This window comes from Drosophila novamexicana, unplaced genomic scaffold (assembly GCF_003285875.2).
Source record: "Drosophila novamexicana strain 15010-1031.04,08,12 unplaced genomic scaffold, DnovRS2.1 tig00004555-arrow-pilon, whole genome shotgun sequence".
NCBI classification, from domain to species: domain Eukaryota; kingdom Metazoa; phylum Arthropoda; class Insecta; order Diptera; family Drosophilidae; genus Drosophila; species Drosophila novamexicana.
Window position 1 is genome coordinate 3,420,811 of NW_020825052.1, and position 11,722 is coordinate 3,432,532.

The window sequence follows — 11,722 nt, forward strand, 5'->3', positions numbered from 1 at the left end:
TCAGTATATTTATGGGATGTCGCTTTTACTTCTATTGGTAGAAATTATTTAAAAAGTTTAATTACAATACATTTAAGAATTAAAAACAATTTTCATACGATATAGAGAATTTTGATGCTAAGTAGCAGATTATTATTTCAAATAAGGCGCGCATGATCGATTACTTATCGGAAACAGCAGCAATTTAGTTTTAATAGTGCTGGTGAACGTATCGAAAACTTATAAGATTTGTGTAGCATAGTTAAGCAACGATATCTTTAAAATATCGATTAATCGATAGGATATGATCACCCCTGCGTAAAAATAAGCGGCAAACAAGCATCAAAACATAATCAAAACACACGAACATTGATGCGTCAATTTATATTTGTTGAAAAATGGAATCTATAAACTTTAACGACTTTTCCGTTAAGGAGCGTCATGAGATAATCACAGCATTCCTGATCAAAATGCGTAAGGCCAATTCGATGCACAGTGCGCATAGCTTCTTCCAGTATTATCTAAAACAATTTTACAAGATACCATCAAACCTGCTCGACGACATTATCTATTGTCAGCGCGCTTTGAAAAATTATTTGGCTGTCCATCAGGTATGTACCGCTTATTGTTAACTGGGCTTTCATTAATTAACGTTCTTACCGACTCTTGCAGACAATCACAAATGTTTTTGCCGAGCAACCAGATGCAGTAAGTTATTGCCACCATCTATCAGTTATTTGGTTTAATTTCTTTCCGTATTGTACACGCTCAGGACCCGGAGACCAAGAACAACTATCTGCTTGAGATAGAAGAGGTTCTCCACGAAATCAATGCAGAGTGCAAATATTTGCTGATTCGGCTGGAAGAGGACATTTACCACTTTTGTCTACCCTTTACGGAGCAACAGCTGCAACCCAATGGCAATTTGATCAATGAAATGGTCAGCGAAGCCGTGGTTCCTCTCGTCTGTAGCAGCCTTTTGCCATTTAAGCCCCATTCGGTGGCAGAGCGTCCCACAGAAAGTCAGTTGCTACGCAAGTACTTTACCGTCAGCACAGAGCCAAAGACAAAAGCTTCGTTAAGGACCAAAGACGAAAACCCTAAACCCATCAAATCGGCGGCGCCAAAAAAGAAACCAATTCCGGACGCAGACGCTGCTGTGACAAAAGCGCCCGCCAAACAAGCCACAAAGCCTGCTGCGCCAGCCTCTGAGGCTGCCAGTAAGACCGATGCGGTAAATGCCAGTCGCCTTCATTTGCAGGCGGCGCTGAAGCGAGCCCGTCTTAACAAGCAGGTAAACTGCGATGCCAAACCGGCAAGTCCAAAGGAGTCGTTCTTGCAATCCTTCGGCCTCTGCACACAGCTGGAGCACAAGCGCATGCTTTTGTCCCGGGCGCTGAATCAAAAACGAAATCCAAGGCTTACACAAAATTAGATGCCGACCCTACAATAACAATATGGATGTTGTGCTCGTGTATCATACGTTACTTAAGTTCCTATAGGTCAACGTAGTATGAAATCCAATTAAGTTTTATAAAATTGAAGTTAAACCGCCAACAATCTGCAGATAAACCTGCAGTCTAACATGTTTAATAGCTACATGAAAGAGAAAACCTTTTAAAACTTGACCCAAGCCATAGTTTTGCTTTAAATACTATAGTTTAGCCTTCCTTTACAAATATTTTTATATAATATCTAGATTAGTTGTATAAAAAAGGCTATGAATGTAGCCAAAAATTATTGTTTAAATAAAGAATGTGTGAATCAACCACATAAAAATAACTAACAAATACAATTTTGTCTACAACGTGCGAACTTAAGTTCGATACCTAAATGTTAACCGGAAGTTTCTGAAAATGCACAGAAACACATAAAAAAGTCAGAAGAACAGAGCTTTTTAGTTGACAAAGACCAACACACGGGGGAAACAAAACAACGTTAAGGGACAATAGCGCCTAATAGCCCGTTGATGGTGTTGCTTTAGGTGCCGGAACCGTGGAACGTACGGGCGACGGTGTCGCTCATTTATCATTTACACACCAACGCACGTTGGCACAGATGAACAATACGAGAGATACACAGTCGAGAGCTGAGGGTTTTTTATTGTAGACCCAACGAAAAATGCTGTTCCCATTTAATGTAAAAGAATAGACTCCGCGGGAAGAGAGGAGGGTCTCAATCTGATACAACTCGTGCCGCCAACGCCCTTTACATTTGCATTGATGTAATCAGCTTGCGGCCGGGTCGTCAAATTGCTCGAAAAATACCAAGCAACATTCCGCTGAATTGCTGTGCGGCTATTTTTACAACCCCTTCCCCCTCCTTTATCCCACAAACAACCGTCGTCCCTTTTATATTGCGTTACAAATTGTTTGTTTGCGTTCGCAACCCTTTTAATTTTGTGGCAGGTAAAATCCGTAGCCGTAAATGGTAATCCAATAAAATAGATTGAGCTGAATTTTGTTGTGAAATTGGCCCCGCACCAGTAGTCATAGATAATTAATTAAAACTTAAGCAATATACAAGGTCTAATTGTGTTTAAAGGTAACGTACCTAGTCGTTTATTTTCAAATACCGATAACCGATACCGATAACTAAACAAATTTGTGCGCGCATGGCGCCAGGGTTGGGTAAGTGCCGAATCTTATCTGTTATTGAATAACCGAAACAGCTGTGGCCAGGACTTTGTCGACCAGACTACGGACTATAATGGTTATTTCATATCGAGGCACATTAATTAGACAAATTCTGCGACGTTGTCACCGCGCAGGTATGTATTGTTTTCCCAGTTATAAGCAAATGAATTGTGTTTACATGTATCAAAGTGAAAAACGCTGTCGCATTATTATGAAAACTTCAAAGGCTTTTTTGCTTCAACGTAGTCGCAGCAAATAAGAACAGCACCAGCTTGACATGTTTCCATGGGGTCTGGCCGCCAACGGAGCGAAGAGACTTTGAGCAGCACATGCGTATTGTGCCGGACTTCATCAGCGAGGCAGAGGAGAAACAGCTGCATGAGGAAATCGAACCGTATATGAGCCGGCTACGCTACGAGTTTGACCACTGGGACGATGTGAGTACCGGGCACGCAGCCTTTAGCCGATGCAAGCATAACTGAGTTTCCTGCAGGCCATACATGGCTTTAGGGAGACTGAGCGCAAAAAATGGTATCCCAAGAACCGGGAGCTCCTGGAGCGCGTGCGTCAGGTGGCCTTCAATGGCGAAATTATGCCCTACGTGCACATTCTGGATCTAGCGCCTGACGGCGTCATCAAGCCCCATGTAGACAGCACCCGCGTGAGTCTGTCGAGCCTAGAGTTTAATTCTTGTCAAATAACTGATGCTTGCCTGCTTCCACAGTACTGCGGAAACACCATTTCGGGGATCAGTTTGCTCAGCGACAGCGTCATGCGTCTGGTGCGTGCTGACGCCGAAAAGTATCAGCAAAACAGCTCCAATGCTAGCACCGAAGATACCTCGTATCGCCAGCAGCCGGAGGCATTGCTAGAGAACAACTTCTATGCGGATCTGCTTTTGCCACGCCGCTCGCTTTACATAATGAGCCACACGGCGCGGTACAATTTTACACATGAAATTCTGGGAAACGAGCATTCCCAGTTTCTTGGCAATCCCGTAAAGAAAACGCGTCGTATCTCCATCATTTGCCGCAATGAACCTTAAAGTATAAAAATAAAATGAATACTGGTTAAAATTATATCGTTGACATTTTAAAGCAAACGCTTTATTTTATACAATTTACAATTGTTTATATTGTGATAACATTTATTATGTTTCGGTTTGTTACTTTAGTTCCGATATTCCGGTACATTTTGCTATTAAATGGAGAAACAATCAATACAGCTGAAATCTAATTTATAATATTATGCTTTCATCTAAGACTGCACATTAGATTAGACACGAAAGTCAGAAATATGAAACAGAATTCACTTGCCTTGTTATTGTATTGTTTTTCCTTCAGCGTGTTTGCACAAAGGATTCCAAAACAAATCCCTGCGTCAATATCCTTGTAAGCACCACTTTCGGCGCCTCAACATTACCCAATAACAGGACATGACGATTTGCAAATGATGCCATTAATATTCAGCCAACTCAGCTGTGAGTTCCTTCTGGTCACGAGCATTGTTTATGATACATGTACTATATATGATGGAAGGCGAAGAAAACAACGCTTCACATCCTTCAGCCTGACGCTCTCTCTCTGTGTACAGTGGGCTGTTGTGGGCGTTGAAAGCTCGCTCTTGTGTTCTCTTACGCTGTTACTTTTGAAACGCCATCCACATAACTGTTAATTAGACTGCGAGTTAAACAGATAACAGATTATGGCACACTGGCTTTTCGGCTCTCTTAACGCTGGACCCTTAGATACGTCTTCTGCAGATGATACTGGTATAAGGAAGTCGAAAAGGGGCATACATATCTTCTGCACATCTTCTGACTGCTAAATTGGATTTATTATCCAGAAACTTTTGGATCTGTCAGATCTAGCTTTGCAGATTTATGCCTGGATGAGTCACAATAGATCCGTTATGGTCTGATAAAAACGAGGGTAAGCTAGCTTAAGTTACTGCAACTAAACCTAAACTAGAATCTAACTCAAAACAGGACATTATTTTCTATGTACAATGGTCCTTGATGTATATCTTTCCTTTCTCTAAATCAAAGTACTTTGTACAAATGCTTTAGAATAAAAAACAGAATTGAAATAAATACACCTGAGCCAACAGCGGCCAGCTGCAGGTGAGTCAATAAAAAGCCCATCAACATTTAGTGCTCCTCGAATATCCGTCCAACAAGATGGAAAAAAGCTTAAACCCGAAAAACTCGCCAACCGCCCTCTGCCCAGTCCCCGGCGATACGGATAACACTAAGGGAAACCAAATGGTAGCTGAAAACTTTGCACAAATTATCAACAGTTAAACAGTTTGCAACTGGGGCGACATTTTCAAGTGGCGACCCAAACAAAATAAAACGACAGAAGGGCCCTAGTGAAGAGTGCCCGACCAGGAGATATCCTGTGATGCGCGTTTTTCAAGGCTGTGAAGAACTTGAACTGAACATGCTATGAGAGAGGCTGCCTACCTACTTTGGTATTATCCTTTTGTTATGCCTAAGGAATGACGATTCAGAAGAGACGTTTTAAGAGATATCGAAAAAAAGATAATCTCTTTCTAAATATGATATTCGAGCATATTTTTATAATATTTCAAGTCCTTAGCTTTTGTAGTATCCGAGATTTGTACAGATCTTTGCTCAGATCAAGAATATATATACTTTGTGGAATTCAGAGCTGTCGCCTTTTAAGAAAAATCCATTACGCCCACTTTAAACCATTTTAAATGGATACAGGGTATAAAAAGGGACAATATATTGTCGAACTTTTATTTGGGGTTTCTTTATTTCAGCAATTCGACTGTTATTATTATTTGCATGGCGCAACCGCAGTCCCATTCAAAGAACCCACTCATAACAATTGCGTCCATTGTAAACTTTAAAAGTTGCACAATTCAATTTTCAACTGTTTTCCCAACCGCTTTTCTGCACTTGACGGACAGTTTATTTAGTTGGGCTCAAAAGGCGAAACGAATGGCCAAATAGTGCTGAAAATATTTTCTAACGGATCGATAAATAGTTAATAGTTGTTTTTACTGCACAATTAATTTGATATTGTACAAATATTTGTATTTCTGATTTATAGCAAATTCAAGAATATATTTATACAAACAACCTTCAACTATTTATCGGTCCGCATCCAAGTCGATTTATAAAGATAAAATTTGAATGCGGGCTCGCACTTAAAGCTTATTTGAGTGGAAAAATCATTTATATTTTCATTCATTATAGTATAATGAATGTAATAAAATTTGTTTCGACGCTGCAATTCAACAATTATTAAAACTTAAATAGTTTAATTAAAATCATAATTTCAGATTAAATGAAAGCATATTTCAATTGAGTTCATAAAGAATCAAATGAATCCCTCTTCAGAGGTGTGAAAAGAAGTTATATTGGCAATTGTCGGGCCTTAACAACCTTCAACAGGATAAAAGCAAATCACTTTTGTTTAAATGTTTTTGTTTGATTTATTAAGCTTGCACACAAATTGCACGCATGTTTCATTAGGGTTTAACAAGCGTGCATTTCAGCTGTTTTATAATTTTTAAAGGATTGCTTGTAAAGGATAAACGCAAATTGACAACAAACGATTCTTGCAGCTTGTGTGCGGGAAACGCTTTATATACATATATTTAGCTAGTTGTTTGCACTAAGTTTATTCCAACTCTGACTCAACATTAAGGTCTATTGTAATTGCAAAGTTTAAAACAAGAAAACTTTTCCAATCGTGTGCAAAATTATTGTGGCTTTAGAAGTACGTACATTGAACATGTATATATAAAAAATATATATATATGTATGTATATGTATATAATATATTTAAAATCAAGCAAACGAAATATTCAATGTGACATCAGTTTCTATAACATTTTAGCAAAGCAGTCTACAATATTTGTTCGTTTGTTTTGGCATTAATCATTTTAAAAAATACTTTAACGCATTTCGTTTAATCGAACAATATTTTGAAGCACCAATTAGAGCAGAATTTTCCGAATATATACTAGAATATGCCACTATAATTAATAATATATGTTTTTCAACAGGAACCAAGTATCAATAATTACTATTCAATTTTTAAACGCTAAAATAAATTTGGCAATTCTTCCAATTGTTGCTTAATATAATTACAATTATGTAATTATTATTGTTATCATTTTTGTTGTATAAAAAGATTACTTTTGTTAAGTCGTCTATCAGCAAATGTTGTCAAACATTTTAATTTATATTTAATTTCGTTTGTAGGTGTTTATGCAAAAATTATTAACAAATCACAGTAAAAAGCAACATTGCTAAAAATGGTCGTAATGCATTTCTTGTTGAATATGCTTTGAAGATTATTTATTATTATTATACACTTATTCGGCTGTTATGGCTTTTGTTTAGATGCTGCAATACGTATGTAACTGTAGCTAAAATGATATATTAATAAATAAACAATGAAATGAGTAAACAATAAATAAATATATTTGATTGACAATTTCTGTTCCATTGAGAACTGGATTCGTTTCGAGATTCGTATTAATAATAAATTATGTGTTTGAAATTCAGCAACAAAAATAGCAGCAAAAGTGACTGGAATGTTTCAATTCGAGAAAGTGGCCAATTGGTGAGGATAACACTTAAAATAAATACTTAGAAATGCACAGTAAATAACAAAATAAAACATAGTTCAATACAGAGAATGATTTCAGAGCGCTCAGTTACATAGCACAACTATTCATAAACAATTTTCTTGTACAAAAAATGTATATAACACAATGAACAAATGGAGGGGCACTTGGATCTTATATGGATCATGCGGGAATAGAATGAAAGTCGTGCGCTGTAGCATATGCACAAGATCACGATCAGGTTGGTTTTTTTTTATAAATATGGCTGTTCAAATGTAGATGAACTTGATGTTTTTTAAATACCTTGTATAAAAGGCATTTATGCATGACATTTATGGATTTTACAAGTTGTGTGTTCAATTCATCCATAAGTTGACTTCAGTATTCAATATTCGATTCGACACGATAATCGTGCACGTATAAATGTAGTATTAGTTACAATTCGATTCACACGTGACAGATATTAGCAAAAATAATGTACGTTGCTTCAACTTTTAAATTATAATGAGTAGTTTGTTTTAGCACAAATAATTAAATGTTGTACAAATATTTAGGTAAACATCTGATACACGTGTAAACTGTGCTTTACAATTATAAATAGTTACAGTTAAACTTTATGATTATACCTTGAGGTTAGTTATTTACACATTTAGACGATAGGCTTTAAAAGTAGCGCTCAAAAAATATACAAACATATACACACTGAGAGATATAGATGAATAGGTTAGGAAAACATCAATGTTTGGTTAGATCTCCACTATAATCATCCTGTTGCTGCCGATGGCGATGCAGCAATCAGCTGACTGCGATAAAGCGCGGCTTGGCGGCATTTGCTTCCGCGTTGTTGGCGCTGTTGTCCATCTCTTGAAGCTCAATTTCGCTAAGCAGCGCCCAGTTCTCACTGTCGCTGTGCACGTGAAGACGCAGCTCCTTAATGGCACCAATCTTGGGATCGAGCAGGCCCTCGGCGACGCCTAGGCCATCAAATGCACCCACCACGAGATAACCATCCGTTGTTGTATTGTACGTACTCCAAACGGATGAATTCTCGCTTAGACTATCGGCCGGGAGCAGCTCCACGGTGGTGTTGTAGAAACGATCCGAAGGATGCTCAGAGTTGCCACTGCGAAATAAATAGCGACGTAGCAGTGTTGGCTGCTCAAAGGTGAACTGCACCAAGTCACCGGGCTGTGGCAATAGACCCCAAAAATATGTTTCTCCGCGATAGGCGCGCTTCAGCAAATAGTTTTTATATGGCGCTATATTTGACTTGACCACAGCCGGAGGATTATTCATGTGTGCATAGTAAGATGGAACCTTGCTGCCAAATTGTTTGTCCTTAAGCTTTTGTACTTTGCCCTTGAGCGAGGAACTGGTCCCGATGTGCTGGAAAAGGGATTTACGAAAATGCTGCCAATATTTGGCCTTCTCCAAATTGCAATGCTTCTGATCCTTGTCCGTGCGACATACTTTTGACTCAATGAAATAGGTAAGCAGCCAGTCGACAGGCTTATCATTGTAGAACATTTGAAAGTATGTAATTAGGTAGGGCAGCTCAGCGCTTTTAAACATTTTTCCAATAAAGCCAAGTTGACAAAAGTCTAAAACAAACCAGGCAGGCTGGTCTGGCTTTGTCAAAGCGCTCTTGATAAGTGCAAATTTCTTCATGGTGGTTATAAACTGTCGCTTAGTTAATATATCATCTTCTAGCTGCACATAGAAAGTGCCCTTTGAGTGCGCATAGGCCATAAGATAGGCAAAATCTAGATTCTGCTTACTACGCCATTTCACGCGCTCCAAAGGATCGTTTAATGTAATGCGCAATCGCTCAAAGTTTGGATAGTAACTGGGCGCTGGCGCTATTATGTCTATTAGTCCGCTCTCCACATGCGCCTCAAAGCTTGTCTCAATTTGCTTGGCTATCAGCTGGACAGCATCCAAATCCGTTTCGCCAATGTAAACAATGATAAGCGTCTCATTCTGCTCCTCATCGTTCATGTTCTCAATTAGATTGTGCAGCGTGGCGAGCAGATACGACTGCTTCTCGCGTCGTACGGTGGGCACGCCCAGCACAATGCTAACATCTGTGCGTCCTTTGCTCAGCAAATAGGCCGGGCGCAAGGAGCCAGCATCGTCCAGTAAATGTGGCAGAAAGTGATAAGCATTTGGCAGACGTATATTTTGCACGGGCATATAGCCACGGGACGACCCAACGGCGCCCGATCTCGACACGTGTGATGCATTGCGCAGCAATTGACGTGCCTCTGGACTAAGCGCGTCCAGCAAATTGGCCACCGGCTGTGGCGGTGGACTAACATTTGTCACATTGCTCCCATTGTTGTACTGCAGCTGACCCAAGTACTGTGAGAGCAGTGAGACATCCTCCTGGCGTGCACGATACATAGACTCCAGGTACTGCAATCGCATGTGACACTCGGCCAGCCGTTGCGTCAGCGACTGTTCGGTGGATAGTTCCGGGCCCAATACCATCAATATCACAATGCATGGCACCAGTATGAGCACCGTGGCAATAAGCATGCAATTACGTTGTCGAATCTTGAACATGTTGATGACTGCAGGTTGCCTTGGTCTTGTGTCGTTTGTCTTTTAGACTGCAAGAAATGTGTGGAAAACGAAGGTACTTAGAATACTATCCAATGGTATAGATAACCAGTCTTACATACCAAATTTCATTGCAGCCTTCTTAGGAGTATCGCTTTTGAACCATTTATGGGCAACCAACGCCTTAAGTTATATGGCCTGCAATCAGAAGAGACTCCATTAATGACAGAAAGATACGCATACTCATTTTATGGAGAAATTGGCAAAATATCTAAAAGCATTTTTAAATTTGATATGAAAAGCCGCAGACCGTTCTAACAAGCAGATGTATTTTTGGCTTTAACAAAATGCCAACGTTTACCAGTTTCAATATTGTTGCTCGGCTTTGTTGTGCAATTCGTCGCCTCATCGTTGCCTCAATTGAACTGTTGGCTATCGTCGCAGTAGTCCTCATTTTCATTCCACGTTTCTATGACTAATGCAGGCGGCAATATAAGAGGGCTGTACACCGCCCATTTTAGCCAGTGGGTGGGCGAAGGTTGAAACGTTTAACAAGTATGGAAAGTCTTCTAATGTTGTGCTTGTCGTTTCTGTTGGCTTACCCTCAGCCGTGTACGTCGTTATTAACGTCTTTTGTGTGGCAGCTGTCGCAGTTCTCGCCACATGACCTGCAAAAACAACAAAACTTGTATAATATATTGCTGCATCTAATAGTGTACATATTATGTGTGCGAAATAAAAAATCTATTTACATGGCCAAGCGCCAAATGCTTTGTATCTGTTCCTATTGTTGTTTTTATTATTGTCTGGTCGGCCGTTCGATCGTCGGTGGGTTCTCCGTCAGCTAAAAGATAGACGAAAAACGTATAAGTAAATGAGCTAATACTCGTTAATGAGCAAAAACACACTGTGTACACACAGTTTACACAACTATATTCTGACTGATAATTATTATAATAAGCCTTTACGGAAGTCTAGACTGCACTAATATATATAAATATCGGACTGTAAAAATCACAGTGAATATTATTAGTCATGCAGCTTTACAAATCTGACCTATGTGTATGTAAAGCGTAGGCTGAAGCTGATTTACATAGCCATCATCATCACAAACATTTAAGATTGAAATCTGATTAGTGCCAGCTCAACCCAGAATGATTTTTAGCTGGTTCAACGTATTTCTTATGATTAGAAAATAAATTTACTAAAAGGCTGGAGGTAGCCAGCATAGATAATTCGAATCGCGTGGTTGGATAATGTGTTAGCATTAACAGTTATGACACATATTTGATAAATAGACGCCAACAATAGACAAACATAAATAAATAAATAAACAACATTAGCAACTGCGCTCCCGGTGGGAGCTAGGCACACACGCACACACGTACACACCCATGTACACGCACACACACACATGCACGCTGCTACCCTCGCGAGCCCGCTCAACAGTATGCGGTATTCGGTGCTTGCTGGTACTCACTGCACGTAATATTTAGTTAATTGCGGCTCCACAAATAACGCACAATCAGTGTGCTATTTACGCAACTTTACTCTAACGACACGCCAATTGCGCTAATAGGAACTGATTGAGCGAAGAAACCAAACGCAAATGTTAAATTTGTATGTTTTGTGGGTGGTGTCTTCGTCGTTTTGCTTAGTTTTTGCCATACGCTTTGCAAATTCGCACGCACTTGATGAGAAAATGACTACATTTTTACCGCATTTGCTCAGTTAATTATGTAAAAGCATTTGGAAATTATTGCAACACTCGCGTTATTAATGCATAAGCTGAAAAAGTTAACTAAACGCTTCGAAGATAATAACAACAATAAAACTGGCATTAAATTTAAAGTGTTGTTAAGCACAAAATTTTAGACAACAGTGTTGTTAAGAGCATGCAGAGCTAGCTCATCGGAGTTATCGATAATCGGCCTATG

At 39.3% G+C, this 11,722-nt stretch overlaps 3 protein-coding genes across 5 annotated transcripts; 2 read left to right on the top strand and 1 right to left on the bottom strand.

Annotated features, from left to right (window-relative positions):
• The first annotated feature begins 317 nt into the window (after window positions 1-317).
• LOC115770176 lies at window positions 318-1,716 on the top strand. The gene is made up of 3 exons (XM_030715336.1): window positions 318-590; window positions 652-687; window positions 752-1,716. Exons 1-3 carry the CDS (start codon window positions 378-380, stop codon window positions 1,412-1,414), a joined length of 912 nt encoding a protein of 303 aa, XP_030571196.1. The 5' UTR covers window positions 318-377; the 3' UTR covers window positions 1,415-1,716.
• Window positions 1,717-2,631: 915 nt separating this feature from the next.
• On the top strand, window positions 2,632-3,840 carry LOC115770131 (alpha-ketoglutarate-dependent dioxygenase alkB homolog 7, mitochondrial). 3 transcript variants are annotated; one of them, XM_030715270.1, is made up of 4 exons: window positions 2,638-2,749; window positions 2,862-3,052; window positions 3,109-3,276; window positions 3,340-3,838. In XM_030715270.1, exons 1-4 carry the CDS (start codon window positions 2,689-2,691, stop codon window positions 3,658-3,660), a joined length of 741 nt encoding a protein of 246 aa, XP_030571130.1. In that variant the 5' UTR covers window positions 2,638-2,688; the 3' UTR covers window positions 3,661-3,838. The 3 variants fall into 3 exon arrangements, with proteins under 3 accessions (XP_030571128.1, XP_030571130.1, XP_030571131.1); XM_030715268.1 differs by having other exon boundaries at window positions 2,632-2,749; window positions 3,109-3,840; XM_030715271.1 differs by having other exon boundaries at window positions 2,680-2,749; window positions 2,842-3,052; window positions 3,109-3,839.
• A 3,082-nt stretch (window positions 3,841-6,922) lies between these two features.
• Window positions 6,923-9,807, bottom strand: LOC115770472 (alpha-1,3-mannosyl-glycoprotein 4-beta-N-acetylglucosaminyltransferase B). The gene has a single exon (XM_030715754.1). The coding sequence runs from the start codon at window positions 9,786-9,788 to the stop codon at window positions 8,019-8,021; it is 1,770 nt and encodes a 589-aa protein (XP_030571614.1). The 5' UTR covers window positions 9,789-9,807; the 3' UTR covers window positions 6,923-8,018.
• Between the last annotated feature and the right edge of the window lie 1,915 nt (window positions 9,808-11,722).